Source organism: Maniola jurtina, chromosome 19, assembly GCF_905333055.1.
Source record: "Maniola jurtina chromosome 19, ilManJurt1.1, whole genome shotgun sequence".
NCBI classification, from domain to species: Eukaryota; Metazoa; Arthropoda; class Insecta; order Lepidoptera; family Nymphalidae; genus Maniola; species Maniola jurtina.
This window is the reverse complement of record NC_060047.1, coordinates 2,915,281-2,929,432: the sequence shown is the minus strand read 5'-3', so window position 1 is coordinate 2,929,432 and position 14,152 is coordinate 2,915,281. Positions and strand designations below refer to the sequence as shown.

At 38.2% G+C, this 14,152-nt stretch overlaps 1 protein-coding gene across 1 annotated transcript; it reads right to left on the bottom strand.

Annotated features, from left to right (window-relative positions):
• Nucleotides 1–5,457: 5,457 nt before the first annotated feature.
• LOC123875295 lies at nt 5,458–6,324 on the bottom strand. The gene has a single exon (XM_045921044.1). The coding sequence runs from the start codon at nt 6,322–6,324 to the stop codon at nt 5,458–5,460; it is 867 nt and encodes a 288-aa protein (XP_045777000.1).
• Nucleotides 6,325–14,152: the final 7,828 nt, after the last annotated feature.

Sequence of the window (14,152 nt, the reverse complement as noted above, 5' to 3'; positions counted from 1 at the left end):
GGAAAATGGATAATTAATACAAAACAGGCATGCTGTTTGACATTCGATCTCATTAAAATGTTGTACAGCAATTTGGTGCGAAAATGTTTAAAGAATAGACGGAGGTCGTTAGGTAGTGGAGCGTGCGTTTGACGCTGCACTCATTGTCGACGTCTCATTCTCAAGCCCTCTAATTATTGCCCTGTGCCTGACGTTCCGTGCGATTCATAATAATAAATCAGTGTAACTAACAAAGCGGGTGTAAAGAATTTTACAAAAAAAAGCATTTATTTTTCACCTACAACTTCGTCCGCGTAGAACTTAAATTTTTCGTAGCAGTTATCTACGAGTCGACATAAATAGGTCCACTCGTAGATAACTGCTACGAATAGGTATTCCAAAGTACTTATTACCAAAAAGGAAGTAAAATATATTATTATTATATATTGGGCTACAGATGCAAACATTTTTCCAAAGTTACATTTAAGAAAAAAGTATTACCAAAAAGACACCAAAATAAATTGAGATAAAGAATAAAGATACAAACGTCGATGTTAATATATAGCGGCTAAAGTCTTCGGCTTTCTATTTAGGAGATCTGGGATTCAACCCCGCGCACGCTAATTTTTCGGAACTATTACGTTTTAGTAATTGAATATCATATGTTTTATCATATATTGTGAAGGAAACCATCGCAAGGAAGAATGCATGCCTCCATACTATTCTCTAAGTGTGTGAAGTCTGCCAATCCTCTCTTGGAGAGGTGGTGGACTATGATCAATTGATCATCCTCATTGCCTTCAGTTGGAGCAGCAAAGAGTTGAAATAATGCTGAATTTCTAAATTTTTCTGGTTTGGGTAGATTTCACGTGGTTAGGTAACACTCTATCAGTAAAGAGGTGCCACCAAGCATTCTGGTTCTTCGCCGCGTTGAAATTGATTAGGGATAGGTAATGCTGCTGGAAAAGAGTGAGGAAACTCTGTTTAATCCTTGAATCAAGGCGTCAAATGTTACATACATTTAACACCTGGCAGGCGTCAAATGTTACGTACAGCTACATTATAGGTCTGTCAGTATAGGTGAAATCTTAATGTTTTGTTACAACTTTCATAACTGTCGTGATTCGTTTACTGTGCTGCTGGTGAGATGGCAGCCACAGGCCACATAATGAAAAATATAATTATTATGACTGCCAAAATAGGTACACATCGAGGATGGGAGTCAATGATGGACATGACTCAATTTGCAACTGCATGTCCCGGAGCCTGTCGTAATCTAGTTGGCACTTGGCACCCTCGCTATACTCGGTTAAAATCGCAAGGCTAATAAAATACTTTGACCCTTTTACTAGACGACTACGCCTACTATCCTGTACAATCGTGCACAATTTTCTTTAAAAAACATGAAAAACTAAAAAAAATTCTTTTGAACATACTCGAAAAATGGTAACGAGATCACATACTGCAGGTATTTGTTAGACCCCATGATCATGTTCCATTGATTGAAAATCAAGAACACGATATAAAAATATTTCAATAAATCGCGGAGCTGTCCCGCAATATTTTTGTATGTAAGGCAATACAGTCTTTTTGTGGTTTCCTATATTGCCCCCAATCGTTTTTGGCTATTGTTAATTTGGTATTTGTTATTTGGTAATAGTGCCTTTGATGTATTATTTTGTGACTTAAGTTTTCAGTCGCATTTTTCGTAAAGGATAAAATTCCCATGCATATGCTCCTTAATCTAAGTATTTTTTACTCTATTACAAGCAATGTGAAAGGCTTCAGTCGTGGCTAGCTACAACATTACTGAAAAACTAAGTATTTAAAAAATAATATCTGTTAAACCAGTCCACCTTGATTGTAGCCCACTTTGAATTTGTTAAGAAAAATGCTTGTGTTGATGGTTGTACGTCTAACCCCACGCTAGTATTCGGATGTGACAATAATTGAAATTTGTGCCCGGAGGCATTCATGGCAAATAACTTTATTCACCATTTAGCTTCCAATTTTGAAGGCGTGATCTTTGTGCTAGTCGAGGGTGCAAATCTGATTGTTTTTCAAGAGGAGCATAAACAAAAGCTTTTAGAGTTTAAAATGAATTTTGGTTTTTACGTAGCGAGTAACGGTGAAAAAAAAACCATTTAGAGCTGCGATTTTTTTGTTAAGTGCCAACCAAACTATAGAGCCATAAGTAGACAGGTAGGACCAAGGCTAGGGGCTAAAAAAACAAGGCAAGAAAAATTTTGCAAATATTTATTTATTTATTTATTTATTAGGACACCAGAAAATTATAATATTAATACATTCTTAAATCTATATACAGACACACATTATTAAATATATAACTTATTAATTAGGTGTCACAACTTGTGCCAAAAGAAATAAAAATAATTATTATTATACAATAAAAAAGTTTACAATGTACAAAATTTATGCCTTAAAATAAAGTAAAATAAAAATACTAACTAGTTATTAAAGAACAAATAAATGGTGAATATTGACTACAAGTAATGTGTAATAGTATGTAATATGAACCGATTTATGTCCTTAACAATTCTATTATTTGTTTCTTGAATTTTGGTAGTGTGTTGTGGAAGATGTCAACCCCTTTACTGATTGTGTTGTAGGTTTTAGTTAATCTGGATATGGTGGAAAATTGTTTGAGGTTAGTTCTGGCTATGGGTTGGTGTAAAAGACCGGTTGCGTGGCGGGGAATTCTGCGTGGGACTTTTAACTGGAAGGCTTGTAAAAGTGGTGGGCAATCAATTATACTTCTTAGAGTCTTATAAAGAAATGTCATGTCGAGGAGTTTTCTGCGAGTCACTAGGCTAGTCATTTTAAAATATTTCAGTTTGTCATTATAGCTAGGAAGTCGTTTGTGTAGTTTGCACGAATATGCTAGGTGTCTCAGAAGTCTTTTTTGAACGCGTTCCATCCTCAACTGGTGAGTATTATAGTTAGGTGACCAAACCACACTACAATATTCCAGAATGCTTCGGATATAAGTATTGTAAATTTTTATCTTTGTGCTTGGCTTGAATATCTTACTATTCCGAATTAAAAACCCCAACATTTTTGACGCTTTAGTGACAACATTCTCAATTTGCGGAATAAATGTTAGTTTGCTATCAAATATTATACCAAGATCTCTTAATTCTGATAATTCATTAAGGACTGTGCCGTTAATTTGATATTGAGATTGAATAATGTTTTGGTTTCGTGTAAATATTATAGAATTACATTTTTTAGCGTTTAAGGTCATGTTATTAATACTGCACCAATTTGTAACAGCATTTAAATCATCTTGGAGTAAAGTGCTATCTGTTAAGCTTCTAATAGTTTTAGCCAATTTAAGATCGTCTGCAAAAAGATAGGCACTACTATGGTTAATACAAGCTATGATGTCATTAATAAATAAATTAAATAACCAGGGCCCAAGATGTGATCCTTGGGGAACTCCAGAAGTTGCTGTGTAACTGTCAGAATTAAATCCTTTTACTACTACATATTGAGTTCTGTTTTGTAAATATGATCTAAACCAATCTAAGATGGATCCGCTTATCCCATAGACAGCTAATTTCTTAAGAAGTACCGTGTGACATACTTTGTCAAATGCTTTTGCAAAATCCATGTAAACAGCATCAACTTGGTTACCAGCGTCTACAGCATTGACTAGTTCGTTATGGTAAGTGACTAAGTTTGTACTTGTGGATCTTGAGGTAATGAAGCCGTGTTGTTGATTGATGAAGATATGTTTTGTATGATATTTTAAAACAGGGTAAATCATAGCCTCAAATATTTTAGCAAAAACCGACAAAATAGAAATTGGTCTGTAATTACTTACATCTTCAATGTTGCCACTTTTATATATAGGTATTACTTTAGCGGTCTTCCAAGCTGTGGGAAATATTCCACTAGATAATGATTTGTTAATTATAAGGAATAACGGTAAACTCAAGGATGATGAGCACTTTGAAACGAAATATGGTGGAATTCCATCTGGCCCCGGACCTTTACTAATATCAAGCTTTTTCAAATGCTTAAGAACAGTATTCTGTGAGATGTGAATATCAGATAAGATGTTTGTGTAATCAATGTCAGATGTATGGTAATCGTTAGATGTGGAATAAGAGAAGGTCGAAGAGAAAAATGACGCGAATAAATTACATATATCTGATCCATCAGATGCGTTTGTGCCATTTAAGGACATTATTTGAGGAAACTGAACAGTTTTTGAACGTTTGTTTTTCAGATAAGCCCAGAAATATTTTGGATTGTTACTGATATTTATTTCAATTTTTTTTATATAGTTATGGTAGCAATTGGAAGTTAATGTTTTGCATCTTTTATTTAGTATTCGTAAGGATATTTCGTCTAATGGATTTTTATAAATTCTATATCTGTGAAGGGTTTTATTTTTCTCTTTTATCATTTTAATTAAAGATCTGTTAAACCATGGAGGATATTTTCCTTTATTCACTTTAGTTTTGGGTACATGTGTGCTAATAACATTATTTAATATGTCATGGAAAACCGTAACTGAGTCATTTACAGTATCGCATTTATTTAGTTTACTAAACCAATTTATACTATCTAACTCCGCCGTGATAACATTATAATCTGCTTTGTAAAAGTTATGCCTTATAGCTTCATTATTAATTTTAAGGGATTTTTTTCCAGTGAAAGTTAATGATATATCTATAGGTATATGTAAGGGATCGGCACTGACGAATTCATTTGTGGCTGCTGTTACACTAGTATTTGTTATATTAGTTAAAACCAAGTCTAAAACTTTGTTTTTGTTATTAGATACATTATTATACTGATTGAGATTGTTAAGGGCAATAAAATCAATAAGTGTTTGACCAAAAGGAGAATTATTGTGAAGTGTAGGTGAGTAGTAATCTGTGTTGCTATTTGACCATCCAATGCTACTCATATTGAAATCACCTACTAGGCATATATTTTCCATACTATCGGAAACCCTGTTAAAGTTATCTAGAAAGTGCTCCAGGATATCGCGTTTATGAGGAGGGGGAAGATAAACAGCACAAAAAGTTACAGAGATTTTGTTAGAGATTTTAACTTTGATATAAAGATCTTCACATAGACTTTCAGTGGCAGTCAGTCGAGATGAGTTTAATTTATTTGAAACTGCAATAAGTACTCCTCCTCCTTCTTTATTTGGATGAAAACCTGTACTTTCACGATCCCTTCTGTAAACAGTAAATCGCTTATCAAAAAGTTCACTGTCGTTTATGTTATTATTTAACCAGGTTTCCGTTAGTATGACAATGTCATAATCAGAACTTGTTACACTACACAAAAAGTCGTGAGTTTTGGTCCTGAGACCTCTTACATTTTGATAATATATGTTTAAGCTGTTGAATTTTAAAACAGTAATCGCAAATTAATGGCATTATAATATAAAAGGAAAAATAATAGAATAAATGGCAAGTTACATAACTTAACTAACTATTGAAGTTTGTTAAGAATGTCTAAATTTTTAACATAAACATAATCAGTGTTTTCTGCCTTGCGCATAAATACTCGTCCCTGTTTAACCCACACGAACTTATAACCTTTTTCTTTGGAAGCTAGTCGAGCAGCCGCATGCAGTTTTTTATTGGTAGGGGACAGATGTTCTGCGACATAGATTGGTGCTTTGTTACCTCCCATTCCTATATGGCTAGTGTTGATCTTGTCATTCGGGTTAGCTTTATTAAATTTGATAGTGTTGGCCAGAAATGTATCTCGAAGTCTAGGTGACGCCAGTTTTACCACTATGGAACGTGGTCTATTATCATCTTTGTTTGTTTTCGCGACACGTGTGCAATGGTGAATGTCGTTCTGTTTTAAGTCGCACGATATAACTTTCGATATCTGAGTTATTATCGAGATCAAATTCTCGTTTTTGTGTTCTGGTACACATTGAAATTCTAGGTTGCTGGACCTGTTATGTTGTTCCATGACATTTAGCCTCGTAGTTAAATCCTGAACGGTGTTAATCAAATTAATATTCTCTTTTTGAAGATCTTTTAGTGAATCTCGGTACGTGGTGATTTCAGTTTTGGTAGTTTCGTAATTGTTATTCAAAAAGATGACGCTGCTTTCTAAGGAAGTTATCTCATTCTTCATTGATTGTAGTTCAGCCCTAACCATTTGTTTCAGAGTTTGTTGAAGCTCTTCAACTAATGCAGACCTCATAAAATTAAATTCCTCTCTAAATATTGCTCTAACGTCGTCCTTAGTAAGCGAGGTAGAGTTGCTTACCTTACTCGTAGTTAGCTGTTCATCTGAGTTAGAAATTATTGTTTTCTTACGGTGGGTTATGTTGACCATTTGAGAGGGTGAATCTTCACTGATGCTAAAATTCTTTTGAGAGTCGACTTTCCCAGTTTGTTCGTCAGAGTGTAGCGGAGTTTTTTTGGTGTCATTTTTGGGTTGTTTCGCTGGACAAGTTGAGCACCTCCAGTTATTTTTACTCTCGTGGCTAAGCTGATGAAAGCGTTTTTCGGTTATGTTAGCGCAATTAATTTCATAACGGAGTTTGCAGAGAGCACAGTTCAAATAGTTTTTATTAGTAATTTTGTTCCGACACCCAGCACAAACACCAAATAAATTAGACATCATGCAATTCAAATACCAATAAACTCATGCACATACCAGAAAAATTAAATTAGAATAAAAAATAAAAAAACTTGCATACGTAGTATGAACTTAGTAAAAAGTTCAGTATAAAATAATTCTTCGCTCGTCTAATATTGTTCCAACAGCGGTCAAGCGATGTAATCGCTGAGTTGTTAGTTGAAGCGTGTGTTCATTGTCTATGTGTGCGTAGCGTCGATACTCGGGACCGGGAGCCCTGCCGGCCGTGCGGATTTGCGTAGGTCAGGAACACGAAAGTAATAAGTTCGTTAAAACACTTTTTGGCTAATTTTAGTAAGAAAGCGATTAAGAACAGTTAATTGACTATGCCACTCACATTTATACAGTATTGTAGTGCACAATTATCTTGATTCCACACTGATTTGATCACAAAAAACCACTAAAGATGTAGGTTACACACATAGTTATTTAAAAATAAAAGTTTGAAAAAAAGAAAAAAAACCTTCACTCAGATTATTATACGTCAAGACTGTTTTGTGATCATTGTTTATTTTATGTTGTTGTGAGAAAAATTAAAACAAAATTTTACGAAGGAACTCGTGTCGTTTAATTATTTTATCATCGACGCACGGAGGATTCCTTTACTGGTGACCTCTATATACGAACATGAGTAAGGACGTACAAGGCACGTCGGCATCATCGCCGCCCGGCGATAGTAAGGGGAACGAGTCGACAAATCACAACGACGTTTTTAAAGTTGGAGTACGAGTCCCTAGTTCACTCATCAGCGACCTCACTGAGGGAATAGCTGAGCTACGGAAGCAGGTTCAACAAATGGCGATGCAGAAGAACAGCAGATCACGTTCTCGCACATCCCAAGGCACGCGTAATTCCTCAAGGCAACGAACACAATCCAACTGCAGGAAGTTTCCGCTGTGTTGGTATCATAGCAAGTATGGAGATAAAGCCCGCACATGCGTTCGCCCCTGTGACTTCAAGTCGGAAAACTCGATGGGCGGTCGGTAACGGCGACAAACGATCGTCCTTCATCAACTACTGGTCGCCTGTTCGTCACTGATCGATCGTCGAAGACGCAATTTCTGATCGACACCGGTAGCGATCTGTGTGTTTTCCCCCGATCAGCGCTACGTGACCGTCGTACTCGGACTGAATATACTTTGAGTGCAGCTAACGGTTCTGTGATATCTACTTACGGTTTTGTGAATTTAGCTTTAGATTTCGGACTTCGTAGGACTTTTGTGTGGCGTTTCGTTGTAGCAGATGTTACAAAACCAATAATAGGCGTAGATTTTCTAAATTTTTACAACCTTGTAGTAGATTGTCGCAACAAGCGTTTAATAGATAATCTCACTTCTATAGCAACTACGGCTACATTGGCTAACTGTAAGAATATATTTACTTCTGATATGCTTGTAACAAGTGTGAAGGTTCCAACCGGCGGCAACAGCAGATATCACAACATTTTATCTGAATTCCCGGATATCACTCGCCCCGCCGGTACACCAGGTATAGTGAAACACACCACACAACACCATATCCGCACCACACCAGGACCCCCAGTGTCGTGTTCACCCCGAAGGCTGGCTCCAGATAAACTGAAAATCGCCAGACAGGAGTTTGACGCGATGCTGGCTAATGGCACCGCTCGTCCTTCTGACAGTCCGTGGTCATCACCTCTCCACCTTGCGACCAAAAAAGATAATGGCTGGCGTCCTTGTGGTGATTACAGGTTACTCAACGCAAGGACGATACCAGACAAATACCCAATACGTCACATACATGACTTTTCCCACAGCTTAACTGGTTGTAAGTACTTTTCAGTTATAGATTTGGTCAAGGCTTACAACCAAATCCCGGTTGCTGAGGAAGACATTCCGAAGACTGCCATTACAACTCCCTTCGGATTATACGAATTTCCTTTTATGACGTTCGGATTGCGGAACGCAGGGCAGACTTTTCAGAGATTCGTGGATGAGCTGACACGTGGATTTGACTTTTGCTACACATACCTCGATGACTTTTTGGTATTTTCCAGGACTCAGGAACAGCACGAAGAACATTTGCGCCAACTCTTCACACGTATGCAAGAATACGGCGTACTTGTGAACACGGCCAAATGCGTCTTTGGTGCACCTGAAGTAACATTCCTGGGTTACCAAATTTCTGAACAAGGTACGAAACCCTTAGATAGCAAAGTCAAGGCTATCGCGGATATCCCTGCTCCCAAAACCGTCAGAGAGCTGAGGCGATTCTTGGGCATGATAAATTTTTACAGACGATTTTTGCCCAACGCTGCCCAAATCCAGGCCCCTCTGAATGCTCTGCTAACCGGATCTGTAAAAGCTTCCCATCCGGTCGTTATAGAAGGAAGATCACTGCAAGCTTTCGAGAACTGCAAGGAAAGTCTGTGCAATGCAGCCCTACTGGCGCATCCTCATCCCGATGGTAAACTAGGTCTCGTCACGGACGCTTCAGACAAAGCCATCGCAGCAGCTCTACAACAATACGTGGATGGAGCTTGGCAGCCCCTAGCATTCTTCTCGCGTAAGTTGAGCCCATCGCAGGTTAAATACTCGCCATATGATCGTGAGCTCCTTGCAATATACGAAGGAATTAAGTACTTTCGTCACATGCTAGAGGCCAACCACTTCACTGTCTATACTGATCACAAACCGCTATGTTACGCTTTCCATGAGCGGAAAAGTAACTGTTCGCCACGGCAGTATAGACACTTGGACTTCATCTCACAGTTCACGACGGACATCCAACATATCGCGGGCAAAGACAATGTCGTGGCCGACACTCTTTCCCGCATATACGAACTACAAATGCCAGTCGATCTAGAAGTCCTTGCCAAGTCTCAAACCACAGACTCCGAGCTTGCAGACTACCTTAAAGGTGAAACATCTCTTCGCCTCACCAAAATGACAATCCCTGGCAGTCGTACCGAATTGTACTGCGACGTCAGTACCCCGACTCCCAGACCTTTCGTCCCTGAGAGCTGTCGCAGGCAAATCTTCAACTGCCTCCACTCTCTTAGCCATCCTGGTCCTAACGCTACAGCTAAGCTCGTTGCACAACGTTTTGTTTGGCCTCTCATGCGCAAAAACTGCCGTGAATGGGCTAAGGCATGTTTGGACTGTCAGCGCACTAAGGTAAGCCGACACGTGTCGTCACCTTTGGGTACGCTTCCTTTACCTTCAGCGCGATTCAAACATGTCCACATAGACCTGGTCGGCCCACTACCATATTCGCACGGTTTTCGGTATTGCTTGACAGCCGTCGATCGCTTCACGCGATGGCCGGAAGCTGTCCCAATCATCGACATAACCGCCGAGACGGTTGCCAAAGCCTTTGTTTCCTGTTGGGTGTCGCGCTACGGAAGTCCAGTGGATGTCATAACGGATCGTGGAATGCAGTTTCAATCGGCACTTTTCCAGCAGTTGGCCAAATCCATTGGATTTCAGCACCGCAGCACAACCGCTTACCACCCACAGTGCAACGGTTTAGTCGAGCGCTTTCATCGACAGCTGAAAGCAGCTATAACTTGTCACGCCGACGAGAATTGGACCGAGTCCCTACCACTTGTACTTCTTGGCATAAGAAGCGCAATCAAAGAGGACCTTAATGCCTCATCAGCCGAGCTGGTGTACGGTGAGCCACTGCGCTTACCTGGCGAATTTTTTGGCCAAAATATCGCAAGCTACACCACCGACATCACTGACTTCTCAGCTCGCTTGAGATCCTTTGCCGAGAAGTTACAACCAGTACCAACTCAGCACCACTCTAAACCTAGAACCTTCGTATTTAAAGAGCTGAGCACCTGCAGCCACGTATTCCTTAGGGAAGACACGCTACATGGTGCCTTGCAGCCAGCTTATACAGGGCCATACGAAGTTTTAAAGAGAGGCGCTAAAACCTTTAGATTAAAAGTTAAGGGCCGAGACGTGACTGTATCAATTGACCGACTAAAGCCAGCCTACATATTATCTGACGATACTACCTTACCCAAACCACCTAATCCTCCCCAACCTAAACCTCCAGATGTTCCCCAGCAACAAGCCGGATTGCGAACCACGCGTTCCGGCAGACGAGTACGATTTCCAGATTATTATCGTCCGTAGACACGGCCTCTGGAGGGGAGTGATGTAGGTTACACACATAGTTATTTAAAAATAAAAGTTTGAAAAAAAGAAAAAAAACCTTCACTCAGATTATTATACGTCAAGACTGTTTTGTGATCATTGTTTATTTTATGTTGTTGTGAGAAAAATTAAAACAAAATTTTACGAAGGAACTCGTGTCGTTTAATTATTTTATCATCGACGCACGGAGGATTCCTTTAAACATATTTATTTTTGACAGAGTAAACTTTTTGTTTGTTTACGCGGCAATGGCGCGCGCGCGAATATCTATATATAAATATAAATGGAAGTGCATTATTATATAATAATGTACAAAATGTATATTGGAGAAATATGGAAAACTAGATGTTACTCGCGACTCCGTCCACGTTGATTTAGGTTATTCAATATCCCCCCGGAAAAGCTTACGTTACTCTTTTACCTATCCATGCAAAAAATTACGTCAATACGATGATCCTTTGCAATACGATTGAAGGACAGACACGCTTTTGGATTTTTTATAATATATGTAGAGACTAGTTTTCCAGTAGGTATTCGCTATTTTCCTGTTGTGAAAAGTATTACATGTCCTAGTAGGTACTGTACGTAGTGTCTTGTGACACTTACACTATATATAAGACTATATATAAGACTTGTGTCATTTACCAGCGTTGGTGGAAAGATAAAGTTCGGAAAAGCTGGGTTTATCTGATCTAAAAAAGCTATGTTTTTTTAAGTTATAGAGGCAAAAAGACCTTGGTTGAATGTCGTGCATGGTGTAAGGAAGTTGACTAGAACAAAGGGGTGGTTAACTTGTTTCATTTAATATTTGTGTACAATATGAGGTCGCAAATCAAGAGTGCAATTTTTACGGCAATTTGCGTCAGTTGGCGTGAGTGCCGTCACATGGAAAATTTCATGTAAACTATACCTACTTATACGTTTTAAAAGCTTTAAAAGTAATAAAAAACCCCCGACACAAAAACGTCTATAAGAAAACTAGGAAAGAGCTGATAACTTCAAATGGCTGAACCGATTTTCTTTGATAATAGCTAAGAACACTCTCGATCAAGCCACCTTTCAAACAAAAAAAACTAAATTAAAATCGGTCCATTCCTTTAGGAGCTACGATGCCACAGACAGATACACAGATACACACGTCAAACTTATAACACACATTAAGTTTTATAGAACCGTGATAGCCTAGTGGATAAGACGTCCGCCTCTTTTTCGGGAGGTCGGGGGTTCGATCCCTGGCACGCACATCTTACTTTGCGTTTTAAGCAATTAAATAACACTTGGTTTTACGGCGAAAGAAAACATTGCATCGTGAGGAAACCTGCATGCTCGAGAATACTCCATAATGTTTTCAAAGGTGTGTGAAGTCTGCCAATGCACACTGGGCTAGTGTGATAAGCTATAATTAAACTATGCCGAAGCTCTTCTTATTCTGAGAGAAGATTCGTGCTCAGTAATGGGGCCGGCGCGGCGAAGGGTAAATATGATTATGGTGAATATTTTGTAAAGATACAACGCTATATCGTAAAAACATAGTGTCATTTTTAAGGTTCAGTATCCGAAGTGTGCCAATGGAACCCTATTACTAAGACTCCGCTGTCTGCCCGTCCGTCCGTCCATCAGCGGACTGTATCCCGTAAACCGTAATAGGTAGGAGTTGAAAGTTTCACGGAATGTTTACTGCCGCTATAACAACAGATGATAAAAAAATTCAAAATATGCTTAAATTAAAAAAAAAATGCTATTTCTTACTAGCTGATGCCCACGACTTCGTCCGCGTGGATTTACGTTTTTCAAAATGCCGCGGGCTCTCTTTGATTTTCCGGGATAAAAGGAGCCTATGTATAATGAGCCTATCCAGGGTATAACCTATCTTCATTCCAAACAATCTAATCCGTCCAGTAGTTTTAGCGTGACGGAGTAACAAACCTACACACACATACACACAAACTTTCGCCTTTATAATATAAGTGTGATTAAGTGTGATACGGAACCCTTCTTGTTCGAGTTGGATTTGTATTGACCGTTTTTTTCACCGACGAGGTGTTTTGTAAGTTTAAAGTGTAATTACATTAGCGCGCGGAGCGGCCGGCGCGCTGCCGAGCCAATTATGCGGAACCAATATACAAGGCACAATTAACTTGCTCTGACTCCGGTATTCTGTACAAGGGAATATAATTAACTGTGCTCGAATATTTTAATTTTCAGAACAAATAAGGTGGGTAACACAGCATGCAGGTTTCCTCACCATGTTTTCCTTCACCGTTAAAACAAGTGATATCTACCTATTTAATAAAGTACTGGACTCTAGTAGTACAAGTATAAATTAATAACACCCCCGACAAGTGAAGGTTGCAGTAACTACAAAAGAGCTGATAACTTTCAAACGGCTGAACTGATTTTCTTGGTTTATATCTAATAACACTCTCGATCAAGCCATCTTTCAAACAAAAAAATCTAAATTAAAATCGGTTCATTAGTTTAAAAGAGCTACGATGCCACAAACAGATACACAGATGTACACTTCAAACTTATAACACCCCTCTTTTTGGGTCGGGGGTTAAAAATTATGTGATGTATTGCGTTTATGGGGCTAGAATTCATTATTAAAAAAATAATTAAAAAAAGTTTGATTCTTAAAATAGTTAATTACTTATTGACATCAAGCTGTACGGTAGGCGATCTGTGACGTCAAAAGGCGATAAACGAAAAATATTTTTAATTTTCTTAACATAAAATATTTTCTGTTTCTGTTTTCTATTAAACAAATAAAAATCATTATGTTTATTTAATTATTCTCTTTAGTAATAATTAATTCTAGCCCCATAAGCTACTGCTATACAAAACATCACATCTTTTTATAACTAAGTACTCTCCCTATTACTTTTAAAAACGCACAACTCCGAAAAGTTGCCTGCCTGAGATCGAACCCTGGACCCCCTGACTTGAAGGCCTAGCTGTACGACACTAGTATGATTGTAATTATATTATAGTACATTCCAACCCGGATTTGAACATATGACTTCAACCCGCCTTCTAACCGTTGCGCTATTGAAGCTTCTATGGAAACGTCTTTCTTCTTTATTTAAAAATATTACTCAAGGAGGCGTCAAAGTAACTCGCATAATTAATTAAATTAAGCTCGATTCTTAATGATAAACCCTCGAGGCGTCGAAAACATCAATTATGTACCTTAAATTGTTTTTTGTTTTTATTAGGTAGATACATTTTCAATGATAAAATTTAAATTAATTATTGTTGTAATAATTACTTATTATTTATTGTTATACCTGTGCAGGTTATAAATATAATTACTTATATCTCAACGAGCTTTTTCTAGTGATTTTGACCGCGTGAATTTAGGTTATTTTAAGTGAAAATAACTTCTCAAAATCATT